Source organism: Helicoverpa armigera, chromosome 22 (assembly GCF_030705265.1).
Source record: "Helicoverpa armigera isolate CAAS_96S chromosome 22, ASM3070526v1, whole genome shotgun sequence".
NCBI lineage: Eukaryota > Metazoa > Arthropoda > Insecta > Lepidoptera > Noctuidae > Helicoverpa > Helicoverpa armigera.
In genome coordinates this window covers 10150904-10165480 of record NC_087141.1, presented here as the reverse complement: position 1 = coordinate 10165480, position 14577 = coordinate 10150904, and the positions used below count along the sequence as shown (strand labels likewise).

At 38.8% G+C, this 14577-nt stretch overlaps 1 protein-coding gene and 1 long non-coding RNA gene across 2 annotated transcripts in view; one reads left to right on the top strand and one right to left on the bottom strand.

The window, feature by feature from the left end:
* LOC126055170 (uncharacterized) overlaps positions 1 to 8400 on the bottom strand; it is a 95709-nt gene extending 87309 nt beyond the window's left edge. The window contains exon 1 of the mRNA XM_049843190.2: positions 7924 to 8400. Within this exon, the coding sequence (XP_049699147.2) occupies positions 7924 to 8007 (84 nt within the window). The 5' untranslated portion in view covers positions 8008 to 8400. The remainder of the gene's footprint in view (positions 1 to 7923) is intronic.
* On the top strand, positions 2042 to 2907 carry LOC126055733 (uncharacterized). The gene is made up of 2 exons (XR_010277603.1): positions 2042 to 2377; positions 2733 to 2907. It is a non-coding gene; the product is annotated as an uncharacterized LOC126055733 (long non-coding RNA).
* Positions 8401 to 14577: the final 6177 nt, after the last annotated feature.

Sequence of the window (14577 nt, the reverse complement as noted above, 5' to 3'; positions counted from 1 at the left end):
TAAGACGTCCTATAATTGTGTATGGTAAATAAAAATTTGTGTATGCAGCCATTGTGGAGAAATTCACCAAAAACAGATTCCGCTGGGCGAACGTTGGCGAACGTTGTCCTGGCGGAACTTTTTTTAATCCATAGACTTTAGAAGAAAAGAGATGTGTCCGAAAATTAGTGTGTATTTGTGTATAATTGATTATGTATGAATGAAATCAGTGCATGCATAAACTTCGGAGAAATTCAAGTTTCCGCTACGCGAACGTTTAGCCATTAGCTAGTTTTCATATAAAGCGCTTACATAGAGAGCTGTAGATTTTTACATACGTTGTTTTTAATTTGTTTATATTTGTTTAAAAAACAGATTCAGAAAAAGTCGTAGGTTTTAAAAGATAAAAATATAAACGTAAAATACACTTATTAGGTCTTAGTTCTTAAAGTATGCAGTTTGGGGTCTAGATTTTCACGTTTACACAAACCTTGTAAGTGTGTCCAACATGTTGCCAAGTATCAATGATGTTCCGTTAGTAATTAAAAAGTTATAGGATATTTTACCATGAACAGATCACTGTTTACAAAGCAGTCGAATATCACGACGTTCTAAAGGAATTGCATGGTAAAATGTATGCCAATAATTAGTTTAATCGTTCAACTATTCACTTGCAAAATTTCATGTCATTAAATTCAGTAATTAAAGAAAGACAATTATAATACTGACGGAGCATCGAAACCAAAGACTATAAAACCACTTGACTGCGCATACAGTGCCCCGACGCTCGCCAAAAGTTAGCAATTTTGCGCGTACTATAAGGCTACGATCAGTACGATCCTTTAGTAGCGACCAAGTCTATGACCTCCGAACACGCTAAATTATTGAGGATTTTATTTAGTAAAAAACAAAAAAAATGCCTACATGCGCGATGAAATGGTGCGGGAAACAATCCAGGACATCTAGTTACAAAAAGGATGGCATCGGCAAGTATCAATACCAAAATTTGGCTTTGATTTAATTTTATTACGAAATACCACAGGGGTCTATTTAAATTGGTGGTTGGTGAACCGCGCTCACGCTCGTTGATGTCTTTTGGAAAAGTCCCTTTCTTTCATTAAGAAATTCCAATAAGTCCATCTCTTTCTTGCCCTTTGTATTCTTATCGATGAAATTTGGGCTGTTACCTTTAAGGATGAAGTGGATATCGATAATAGTAAAATTTACATTGATTAAAAATGTTTTATTTTGGCTAATGATTTAATTAACTGACCATGGACCAAATTACTTTTAATGTAATAAAAAAATATATTTTCATTTTAGATTTTTTAAGATTCCAGAAATATGGAAAATTGGTCCCCAACAATAACAAAGTGCTGTTTGCTCGAGGCACTTCACTCTCAATTGTTTTGAATATTTAAAACAATGCCGACGTTTATTTAGTTCAGCGATTCCAAGAATGTTTTTGCCTATCTTAGTTTTTATAAACCTCATAATTTTGGAATAATTACATCGTGTACCTATTTAAAATATATCAAGAAATATGTAGACGTTCGATTATCGTTTTTTACCAAAAACAATCAGGGCCCTAAAACGTTAATTCGAAAAAGTTATACTAAAGGAGAATGGCAGATTTCGTACCGCATATTTTTGTCGTTGTTCAGTTATAGAATTTGTACCAATTATTAAGGCAACTAAGTCATTTATTTTCATGTTAGTGTAGTATTTTTAGAACTCCGGATTAATTAATTATACCAATTAAAAGATTCAAGTAATTAAACGTAATATAATCTTAAACTAAACGCTACTAAACGTAGTTCTGTTTTTAGAAGTTGCCATTTGTAAAATATCACGAGGCTCGAAATGATAAATAATTATTTAAACATAGAAATAACTGTAAATATAATTAACCAATTACATATTATACCTTAAAATGAATAATTATTGCATACTATCTTAATAATTAACAATTTAATTATATAAATTATTTTCACCATCAATGTTTTTATTTTGTATTGGCAATTATTTTATTGACAGGTAACCAGGTAACGGATATCTTTCAGAGTCTAGTGTCTAGTCTCTGTCTGTCAGTGTCTGTTCAGTTCTTTGCTGTTGTTTTGGATTGTGGTTTGTTACTGCATCTGAGCAATTTAAGCAAATTATCTGGTCATTTTTACGATGAGTCGAGGAACTGCTCCTCCGTACTCTATCTGTTGATAGTACTTTCGCGAAAGGACGCTTTATTACTTGTGTTGTGTGTGTGTGTACGTGCTTTAAAATGACGAGTTTGCAATGCATCAATTGCAACGTTCGCTTGTCGCGAATACGAAGGCACGCTTTATCCGATGAGAGTGAAGATATCGTCAATACTATTCGGCTGTGGACATATCCTAGAGATGTAAGTAGTTTTCAAATAACATTTTGCGTACGAGTGTGCCAGTTACGAAGTGAGAACTTTTACGTGTTAAAAAGTAGACTCACCATATAAACTACACGATTTCATACTAAAATAATATGAATGTACCTAAAACTAATCTTAACATTATTTGAAAAAATAACAAACATTGTTGTGGTTGTAATAATATTTACAGTTTGTCCTGTAAACGATCATTGTTGTGTTTGTACATTAACAAACATATGAGTGATCTCTTACATGTATTGTTTACTTGCCTAACTTGGTTTGTGTAACACTGTTAAAATAGTTATTTAAAGCAATGTTGAATCATACTCAAAATCACTTAAATATTTTCCAGATAACACCTGCTGACCATGTTTGCCGCACGGAACAAATATTTGAATGATCTGCAAGTAGTTGTTCTGGGTCTGGGTATTTCTGCACATGAGTTTCTATGTTGATGAAATAATACTAAGAATAGATTAAATAATTATAAGAACAATAAAATAGATGTATATTCCTACAAAAACAAAGTTGTTTTATTATACCACACTCGAAACCCGAGAACTTGACCATTATCAAACTGTTGCAGTCCGCTGCTGGACAGGTATCTCCTAAATGCACTCTACTGAGTGGGTACGATCCTTATCTATCTATCTATTTCCCTAATTGTACGTACCTACCTAAAACAGACCCAAGATTAAGAGACAAGCTAGGTAGAACATTTATTTTATCATTACCATAACAATGTTTATGTACCTAGCTAAAACAACTTACATGGGTACACTGTAGTACATAACCTTAAAAAACAAAACTGGTTATAACTTTTACTTCCCAAGTTCTAAAAATCTAAGAATTTACAAAGGGCTTGCCTATCATATTACCCACCAATTATAACCCATAACAATGTTTATGTACCTAGCTAAAACAACTTATATGGGTATACTGTGGTACATAACCTTAAAAAACAAAACTGGTTATAACTTTTACTTCCCAAGTTCTAAAAATCTAAGAATTTACAAAGGGCTTGTCTATCATATTACCCATCAATTAAAACAAAAAATATCCCAAAACACGAAATTTTATTAGCGGTACGAAAGTCCCATACAAGCCTGCCATTCGCCTTTATTAATTTAGTATAACATTTTAAGAATCAATAATTTTCTTGTACGGAGGTCTTTTTTGTAATAGACTGATTTTTATTAATTATTCTTATACGATTTTTATTGAGTATTTATTACTACGATGAAATACATTTTATCGATATTTTTTAATTGAAAGAGAGCAATCCCTTGCTGAGCGTACTCATGCAACTCGACCTTGAACTGACCAATAGTAGCCGCGGATTATGTCGCTTCCCCCCGCCCGCAGCGGTGAGTCGTGTTCTTAGAAGAAATTGGCGAGTGCGCTCTCTAGTGGTTATTTACTTTATGATCGAAACCCTACATAATCCGACCAAGTTCGGATAGCTACAAAAAAGCGGCCGTGCCATATGTCTAAGCAACGTTCTTAACTTGGAAGGTTAGTATATTTATTAATATGGTACAGTTGCGTAAACAACCGTTAGGAAAAAATAAAACAATTGCATTTCTTGAATGAAAAATATTTTTTTAATAATAATGCCACTATCTACGACATTTTAGTTAAAATACATAACGTTTATTAACGTTATTTTTAATCACGTAGTCAAGTAATTTATGTAAGTAATAATAATAAAAATATTTTTGTACACGGATATTTAAATAGAAAAGTACTTGTTAATTGAAGATTTATTTTTATCGTAGATAGTGGCATTATTATTAAAAAATATTTTTCAATCACGAAATACAATTGTTTTATTTTTTTCTAACGCTTGTGTACGCAACTGTACCATATTAATAAATACTAACCTACCAAGTTAAGAACGTTGCTTAGACATATGGCACGGCCGCTTTTTTGTAGCAATCCGAACTTGGTCGGATTATGTAGGGTTTCGATATTTTTATTGTCTTTCTTTAATTACTGAATTTAATGACATGAAATTTTGCAAGTGAATAGTTGAATGATTAAACTAATTATTGGCATACATTTTACCATGCAATTCCTTTAGAACGTCGTGATATTCGACTGCTTTGTAAACAGTGATCTGTTCATGGTAAAATATCCTATAACTTTTTAATTACTAACGGAACATCATTGATACTTGGCAACATGTTGGAGACACTTACAAGGTTTGTGTAAACGTGAAAATCTAGACCCCAAACTGCATACTTTAAGAACTAAGACCTAATAAGTGTATTTTACGTTTATATTTTTATCTTTTAAACCCTGCGACTTTTTCTAAATCTGTTTTTTAAACAAATATAAACAAATTCAAAACAACGTATGTAAAAATCTACAGCTCTCTATGTAAGCGCTTTATATGAAAACTAGCTAATGGCTAAACGTTCGCGTAGCGGAAACTTGAATTTCTCCGAAGTTTATGCATGCACTGATTTCATTCATACATAATTAATTATACACAAATACACACTAATTTTCGGACACATCTCTTTTCTTCTAAAGTCTATGGATTAAAAAAAGTTCCGCCAGGACAACGTTCGCCAACGTTCGCCCAGCGGAATCTGTTTTAGGTGAATTTCTCCACAATGGCTGCATACACAAATTTTTATTTACCATACACAATTATAGGACGTCTTACACTAATTATCTGCATAATTAAAATCTTTAAATTCAACAACATTCCGCTGCGCGAACGCACACCAATGTAACGGGGTACCTAATTGTAATAACAGGCAGTTAGATTTGGTTTTGAGCGGGCGTAGTGGTGTGACGGTCTGTGCAGAGCAAGCAGGTTTGCAACCAGTGGATGCGTATCACCCGCCGCTCGCGGTCGCCGTCGAAGTCTCCGCGACTCCCTCGCCCTTGCCGCTAAGTCCCTCTCCAACTAACACTCATCAACAACGTGTATTATTTAAACAGTGGAACTTTGCCAAAGCTGATTTTGTTCAGTTATATTATTTATTATCTACAATAGATTGGAAGGATATTTACAATATTGAAGATCCTGATTTAGCTTTAAATTTTTTTTATGATAGGATCATGGAGACTATTGACACATGTGTACCTCTTAAAAAGCAGAATTTTAAAGCTAGCAATCGTAATTATCCAGTGTGGTATACATCCGATATTATTAAAGATATTGTAGCTAAATACAATTTACACAAAAAGTATAAAATTAGCAAGTCACCCACTGATTACGAGGCGTTTGCAGCGTGTAGGGCGAGAGTCAAAGCGGAAACTAAGGCAGCGCATGATGGTTATCGTGACCGCGTACAGCAACATCTGGCTTCGGACCCAAAAGCTTTTTGGGGCTATGTAAGGTCAAAAAAAGGTAACACCAGACAATATAAACTATTTAGAAACGGAAATGTAATACCAGATCACGAATGTGCAGATGAGTTTGCACAGTTCTTTCAGTCCGTGTACAGCACGGAGCCGGCTTCTCTGGACGTAGCCGCAGCGAGTGCGTCGGGGAGTCACAGCGGCGCCGGTGCATGGACGCACCTCGGCCGCCTCGAGCGGTCCGAGGTGCGGCGCGCGCTCGCGCACCTACCTGCCAAACGTTCAGTGGGCCCGGATGGCATACCTCCTTTTATATTTAAGGACTGTGGAACTACATTAGTCGAACCATTGTTACATTTGTTTAACACATGCATTGTAACAGCGAAGTTTCCCGACCGTTGGAAGTTGACGCGAGTGGTACCGGTACCTAAGGGTAAAGTATGTAAGGAAGCTAGTGATTATCGACCTGTAGCTATTCTTTCAACACCAGCCAAAGTATTTGAGGCGGCTATCCACAACAACTTGTACGCACAGTTGAGCGGACATTTATCTGAAGCACAGCATGGCTTCCGCCCGGGAAGGAGTACGACGGGCAATCTCCTACATCAAATGGCGACTATGATTCCAGCAGTCGATGCTGGGCTGCAGGTAGATGTCGTATACTTGGACTTCCGGAAGGCCTTTGACACAGTCGACAATGACGTCTTACTCTTTAAGCTGGCTGACATGGGTTTTACACCTCACACATTGAAGTTCTTCGCCAGTTACCTGCGCGAGAGACGTCAATTTGTTGACTGTTGTGGATACCATTCCGAGCCTTATTACACAAGATCTGGCGTCAGTCAAGGGAGTAATTTAGGACCGTTACTTTTTGTTCTTATGATTGATGATTTGCCAAAAGTAGTTGAATATTCCACGTGCCTTCTGTTTGCAGATGACCTCAAACTAAGCATGATAGTTAAAGACAAAGCTGTGGATCATAGTCTGTTGCAGCAGGACTTAAATAATGCTATTAAGTGGAGTAAGGAGAATAAGTTATATTTCAATGTCAAAAAATGCTCGGTACTGTCCTTCACCCGTACACGTAACCCTAGTCACTGCCCGTATCAAATGGAAGGGGAACCCATACAACGTGTTACAGAGGTCAGAGATTTGGGAATTCACTTTACTGCAGATCTAACTTTCAGGAAGCATATTGTTGAAGTTTGTAAGAAAGCCTACCGTAATCTTGGATTCGTTTTACGTCAGGCCACTGATTTCACTAATGTCAGAGCTTTAAAAGCTTTGTACGAGGCATTAGTGAAAAGTCATTTGGAATGCAATGCGGCCATTTGGAGTCCAAGTGAAGCCAAGTACAAAACAATGTTGGAAAGAATTCAGAACAAGTTCGTAAGATTCCTTTACTTTAAATTACATAGTGTTTACCCAGGTTATCCGCTACTATATCCAACATTGTTTTTGCTTGGTATGGTGGGCTATTATAAACTAGGAGCTAGACGTGAAGTATCGCTGGCTACTTATTTATTTCAACTTTTACGTGGTAAAAATTGTAATCCAGCAATACTGGGAGAACTTCGTTTGTGCGTGCCAGATGAGTATGTGGGACGGCGGCGGCGGCCGCGGCTGCTGGTGGTGCCAACAGCACGCACTAACCTCTTGCAGCAAGCGCCGATGTCGCGCGCGCTGCGCACGCTCAACGCGATCGCTGAGCATGTTGATTTGTTTTCCTGTTCGTTGAACGACTTCACAAGGATTGCATATAGGGTAGTATGTTACGAACTAGAACTTTAATTGTTAATTATATATATTTTTAGGGTTATGTTTCAATTTAGTTGATATGTTTAGAATTTTTATTTACTTCTCTATCGCATTAGGTTAAGATCCTGTAAAGATAGATGTAAGTGTGGAAATATATAAATAAAAAAAAAAAAAATAAAAAAAAATATATAAAATTTAAATTAAATAATAAAAGTAAACATAATTTAGAAATAGAATTTAGATTTAAGATTGAGTGGACAAATTAGAATATATAAAATAGATACATATTATATACCTATGTAGGTCACTACATAACTATTTTGCTGTGCCCATCAGGGTCCATAATTGTGACAATCTCTATTATTTTATATTTTCCACCTTAAGTGCATAATGGAATGCAATAAACGTGATATTTTGACGGTTTAAGCGGGTTAAGGTGCAGGAAACAGTTAAGATGAGCTACTCACGTTTGCCCCTGTCTTGGCTGACGGGTTGCTATACCATTTCCTGTCGAACACATACTGCAGTGCACCACATCCGATGTGCGTCATATGCCCTTGCGCGCTTATTAAATATCGATCAAATCTGTAAGCAAACACTTATTTCAATTTAAAGCGTACGTTAATAAATAAAAAAAGACGTGTGGCACTCGGGGACTTCCGCGGTAAAGCTATTGCATAGCATTTTGTATCAACTTATAAATCCTACTAATATTATAATTGTGAAAGTTTGTGAGAATGTATGGATGTATGTTTGTTATTCAATCACGCAAAAACGGCAGAACCGATTTCGTTTGGTATATGTAGGTGATACCCTGGATTAACACATAGGTTACTTTTTATGCACACACCATGCGGGCGAAGACGCTGGCGGAAGCTAGTGCAATTCGACGAATCCTACGTACATAAGGTCAAATGAAAAACCGAGGTTTACAGGAGAGCGTAATTTGTGTTCAAAACGCTCTAGAAATAATTCTATGACCAATAATGTAGGATTATGTTACCATTTTCAGAAACGCATAAAACATTATTTCTGGACTTCGCAATATCCACCAATAACTTTGATCTGCTATTATTCATGTTTTATAATATTGTTGGAGATAATATATTATGAGTATAAGTACTTAAAACTAAATATCATACCACTAAATCTAAACTGTATCAAAACATAAATATTATTTCATCACACGAACAAGAATCGACCTGTCTCGTTCGAGGAACTCCCGTAAATGGCGATAAGTCTTACAAGACCGTGTTCGCACCGATTGGCGCGCATTTTAAAACACCGCACAAAAAAACCCCCGACCCAAAAAAAGTACGCAATTATTATGACATAAGGTTACAAACGCTAAACCCTATAAAAAGCAAAAAAATAGGTAACTTTTAACACTACGTAAGTACCAACTAAAGCATGTCAGACTAAACTAAATTTTGTCGTGTCGGGGGATAGCCTAACATTAGTAGTAATTATATACCACTAAATTATACAGGGTTATTGGTAAAACACCAACGACCTTGCAGGTAGGGCTGCCACTTTTCAAAAACAGTAGACCCGGAGATTTTAAAAATGTCGTTTTTTTATTATAAAATAAAACATTTTTTTAAAGATTTAAGTATTTAATGAAATAAGTACAAAGTAATGGTAAATTAATATAGGTAGGTATGTAACGTTTTTTTTTTTAATATAAATTACCTAGCTAGTGCTAGGCTGACTTGAACTAGCTTGACACTTAAAATTATATTTTTTATTCTGCAGGGATTGTTTCAGCATTTCTTCTTGCTCAGGTTTCTTCAAAAATTTTAAAAATTCTTGGCAATTCATATTGTAATTAATCTTTACAATTAACTCAGCTTTCACCATGTCCACTGATAAGCAGTTTCGCTCGTCTGTCCACAAATTTCCCATTAAAGAAAAGACGCGTTCTACGAAAGCATTGCTTATAGGGACTGAAAAGATTTTACCAACTATTTTTGGCAGTTCGGTGAAAGTTGAGGTGACTTTGAAAAGCTGAACCCATCGTAAATCAACAGATAATGTTGAATCAATAGATTGTTCGAACTGAGGAAATACTTGGTTTAATTTTCGCACTCCGCGCCGTGCGCCCGGTGCGTGATGACGTGTTGTCGCTTCCCGTTCCATCGGACCCGGAGATATCGATGTTAAACCCGTAGCCCGGACATGAACCATGCAAACCCGTAAACTCCGGGTCAAACCCGGAGAGGTGGCAGCTCTACTTGCAGGACTGTATTACTAACATCATAAACTACAACTTTTGTTCTATGACTTTTTATAAAACATGATACATTTGCCAAAAACAAACATACAAGATTTCATTGTTCTATCTACCACATTTCAACTCTATTTTACTGTAGACATAAAAGGACAATGCCAGGGTCTGGGCTCATAGTTTGCCCAGCAGTGGGAGTAGTTCCAGGGGGTTCCTTGGTACACTCTGAACACGTAATGCAAATATTTTTGAAATCGCTCCCTGGGGTCCCTAGGAAAACCGGTTCAAATATTCTCGATGAACAGTCACTATACAAAGCTTGAGCCATTTGCCCAGCAGTGGGAGTGGTTGGAATAGATTGTTTACTTCACTCTTAACATGAAATTAAAATATTTTTGAAATCGGTCCCTGGGGTCCCGAGGAAAACCAGTTCAAATGTTCACCTTAGATAGTCACTTACCAAAGTCTTAGGCATTTGCCCAGTAGTGGGAGTGGTCAAAATAGGTTCTTTACTTCACTCTTAACATGAAATTAAAATATTTTTGAAATCGGTCCCTGAGGTCCCGAGGAAAACCGGTTCAAATGTTCACCTTAGATAGTCACTTTACAAAGTCTTAAGTATTTGCCCAGTAGTGGGAGTGGTTAAAATAGGTTATTTACTTCACTCTTAACATGAAATTAAATTATTTTTGAAATCGGTCCCTGGGATCCCAAGGAAAACCGGTTCAAATGTTCACCTTAGATAGTCACTTAACAAAGTCTTAGGCATTTGCCCAGTAGTCGGAATGGTCAAAATAGGTTATTTACTTCACTGTTAACACGAAATTCAAATATTTTTGAAATCGGTCAAAGGGGTCCCGAGAAATTGGTCTGATAAGACTTTTCGGCCAAATAAGTCTTATTCAAATTGTCAATCTCAATGCTCAGGATCTGGCTGTCAGGATCCAGTACCGGGAAATGTGGGAAAGGGTTATTTTTTTTTACTGTCATTTTATAATGAAATCTAAAAGCGTTGGATTCTAATAAGAACTGACCCTGATTTCCTGAAAAAAAGGCAATTGCCGCAATATTTTGGAATTTACGGTTTAAGTCTACAAGGCGCCTGCGCTATGAGCTATCTTCTAGAAAAATCTTATCAAGACGAATCAAATAAGCTCGAACACGAGGTAGTTAGTAGATACCGTTGAGGAGTTCCCTCGTCTCTCTGTCGTCTCCATTGTCAGGTCAGATCTTAACCTTTACTGTTTTGTGGTGTCTGAGACATATACCCGAATGACAAGGTTTTGCTCGATATGTGCCTACAATTTTCGAGAGTCGCTCCCGGTTTTTTTAGAGATTCCATCACCAGACCCTGGGCCGGATGACAGAGGAACCATTGAGGAAGTAAGCCCTTTCAAACAATAAAATAATTGTTGAAATATGTTGGTAAACGACGGAGTTATGCATGTACAAACGTAAAAAGAATACAAATGAACTAAGAACCTCCTCCATTTTTGGAAGTCGGTTAAAAACGTTGTCGTTTACAATACCTCGTTTTTGTTAATGAATATAATTGATTTCAATTAAGGTAATAAAAGTGGAATAGTTAAGAGTTCGTAAGCTTATTTTATGTAATATTAAATAAGAGTTAAACCAGTTTTTCTCAGGACTCCTGGGATAGATTTCGAAATAAATTGGTCTGGGATCTAATATAAGCCGATGGAACCTAATACACTATGCAGTTACTGTGGGCAACACTTGAGCCCAACTTCCATACAAAGAATAGCATTGTCCTTTGCACGCCCCTACCATTTCTTTACCAACTAAAGGCCCGATCGAGACCAGTCGAGCGATTAGTCGACCTTAGAGGATGCGGACGAGTCGAGATTATCACACATTACAAAAAATTCGTTTGGTGGTTTGCATTTTTAGAATGAATGCAAGATCTTTATCTACCCACGCCTCCCGCGCACTGTGTGGCGGCTAGCATTGTAACGGCTAGGTGTAGGGATGTTTGGGAATCGTATGGCCCATTGTCATCACATCTAGCAAGCATTCGCACCATTTCCGTGTACTCGACATTTGAATACGCCATACTGTAAAGATAATTACGTTCTCACCATCCAATTTCGCTACAAGGACACGTATGACGCGACGCGGGCGCATAAAACCGACTGACAGCAGCTCGTAAATAGGTCAAGTTCAAACGCTCCTCCGCCGTCACCCGAGCCCCGCTCCCCTCCCTTGTCTTTTGTACTACTGATTACCTAACTAGCGCTTTCTTTTGCTTCGCATAGACTTCGTAAATTTTAGAGCGTACAATTGAAATATTTTAATTTTTGTGTGAGATGACTCTAAAATCTGAGAATTATTAAAAGTCCTAGAACAAAAGTTTTAGTTTATGATATTAGTAATTTGGTGCTGAGAGGTTGTTAGTGTTTTACCAATAACCCTGTATATCATCATCATCATCATCTCAGCCATAGGACGTCCACTGCTGGACATAGGCCTCCCCCTTAGATCTCCGCAGATACCTGTTGGAGGCAACCTGCATCCAGCGTCTTCCGGCGACCTTTATAAGGTCGTCTGTCCACCTTGTTGGTGGACAGACCTAGTCCGTGGTCTCCACTCCAGCACTTTTCGGCCCCATCGGCCATCTGCTCTGCGAGCAATATGGCCTGCCCATTGCCACTTCAACTTGCTAATCCTGTGGGCTATATAGGTGACTTTGTTTCGTCTACGGATCTCCTCGTTTTGGATTCGATCACGTAGAGAAACACCGAGCATAGCCCTCTCCATAGCTCGTTGAGCGACTTTGAGCTTTGAGCTGAGGCCGATAGTGAGAGACCACGTTTCGGTGCCGTAAGTCATCACTGGTAACACACATTGGTTGTAGACTTTCGTCTTGAGGCACTGGGGTATGTCGGACGAAAAGACATTGCGTAGTTTCCCGAACGCTGCCCAGCCGAGTTGGATTCGACGGTTAACCTCTTTCTCGAATTTGGACCTGCCTAATTGGACTACTTGTCCTAGGTAGATATATGAGTCAACAACTTCGAGTACCGAGCTTCCAGCAGAGACTGGGGTGGGTTCAACATGGACATTTGACATAATTTTCGTCTTATCCATGTTCATTTTTAGGCCCACCCGTTGTGAAACTCGGTCGAGGCCCTCGAGCGTCATACTGAGTTCCTCCATCGACTTTGCCATGACTACGATGTCATCGGTAAGCCGAAGGTGAGTGATGTATTCGCCGTTGATGTTGATGCCAAGTCCTTGCCATTCCAGGAGCTTGAAGGCGTCTTCCATTGCGGCGGTAAACAGTTTCGGGGAGATAACGACCCCTGTCTTACGCCTCTTCTCAATGGAATGAATCGGCTTCGTGCTATGCTCCTGTACTCGGACCGACATGGTGGCGTTTTTATACAAACACTTCAACACCTCGATGTACCGATAGTCAATATGGCATCGCTGGAGTGACTCAAGTACCGCCCATGTTTCCACCGAATCGAAGGCTTTCTCATAGTCCACAAACGTTAAGCATAATGGCAAGTTATACTCCTCGGTCTTCTGTATAACTTGCCGCAGCGTATGGATGTGGTCTATGGTACTATAGCCTCTTCGGAAACCGGCTTGTTCGGGAGGCTAGAAGTCATCAAGTCTGTGTTCGAGACGGTTCGTGATAACCCTTGAAAACAGCTTATAAACATGGCTTAGAAGTGTGATGGGTCTGTAGTTCTTCAATAGGCTGTTGTCACCTTTTTTGAAGAACAACACCACCCCACCCCTGCTCCATGCTTCAGGCGTTTTGCCCTCGGACAGGACGGAATTAAAGAGCTTCTGGAGGACTTTAAGTGCCGGTGTTCCACCCGCTCTCAGAAGCTCCGAAGTGATTCCGTCCTCACCCGGCGCCTTGTTTTTCTTAAGCTGCTTCAGGGCCATCCTAATCTCGTACAGACTGATGTCCGGAATATCTTCAGTATAATGTCGGGACAGCTTGGCTCTTGGATCTCCTGCCACGCTGTTAACGGACTTTGCAACCGACGTGTATAACTGCCCATAGAACCTCTCGATCTCGCCTACAACCTCTGCTTTGGTCAACGCTATGCTGGATGGCAGCATCCAGCATAGAGTTCCATTCATCCCGTTTCAGCTTAGTCATCTGGCTTTGTTCAATAGACTTGTCCTTTGCGAACACTTTGGAGCCTTGGTTTCGCTGTATGGTCTCTTTAACACGATCCGTATTAAAGAGTCGCAGATCTCGTCGCAAGGACTTGGATATTCGTCTATTGAGCTGCCTATATGACTTCGCGTCGTTGGAAGACTGCAACTGTAGTAAGCGTCGTTCAGCCATGAGGTTTAAGGTTTGCTCAGTCAGTTTTTGAGGTCTATCTTTACGGCAGGGTCTAAAAAACTTAGACCCTACCGTGCGGACAGTTTCCACTAGTCCGTCGTTGATCTCGTCCACTGACACTAAGTTCTCAAGGCAAGCAAAGCGATTAGAGAGCTCGAGTTGAAAGCTTTCCGGGTTTTGAATATGGGACCGAGTAGGTCGGAGCGTAGACTGCATCAGACTGGACCTTTCAAGTTTAACATTGATATTCAGCGAAGCTCTTACAATTCGGTGATCGCCACCGGTTTTTACCCACGACGGAACGGAGCAGGTATATGCGTTTATTACCCACGACGGAACGGAGCAGGTATATGCGTTTAGGGTGTGTTAACGCGCACACTGTGCAGGCGCGCCAAACCGATCCACCGTGCAGTACGAGAAGGGGATGCGGGACGCGCGGGAGGAGGGCCACTGGCCGCGTAAAGGATAGGAAATAATAGGAATCGAGCAAGTGTTTCAAAAACTGAACATCAAAAGCATGAGTCAGAATATGGTAGTGTAAATAATAGTCAATGTAGTCAT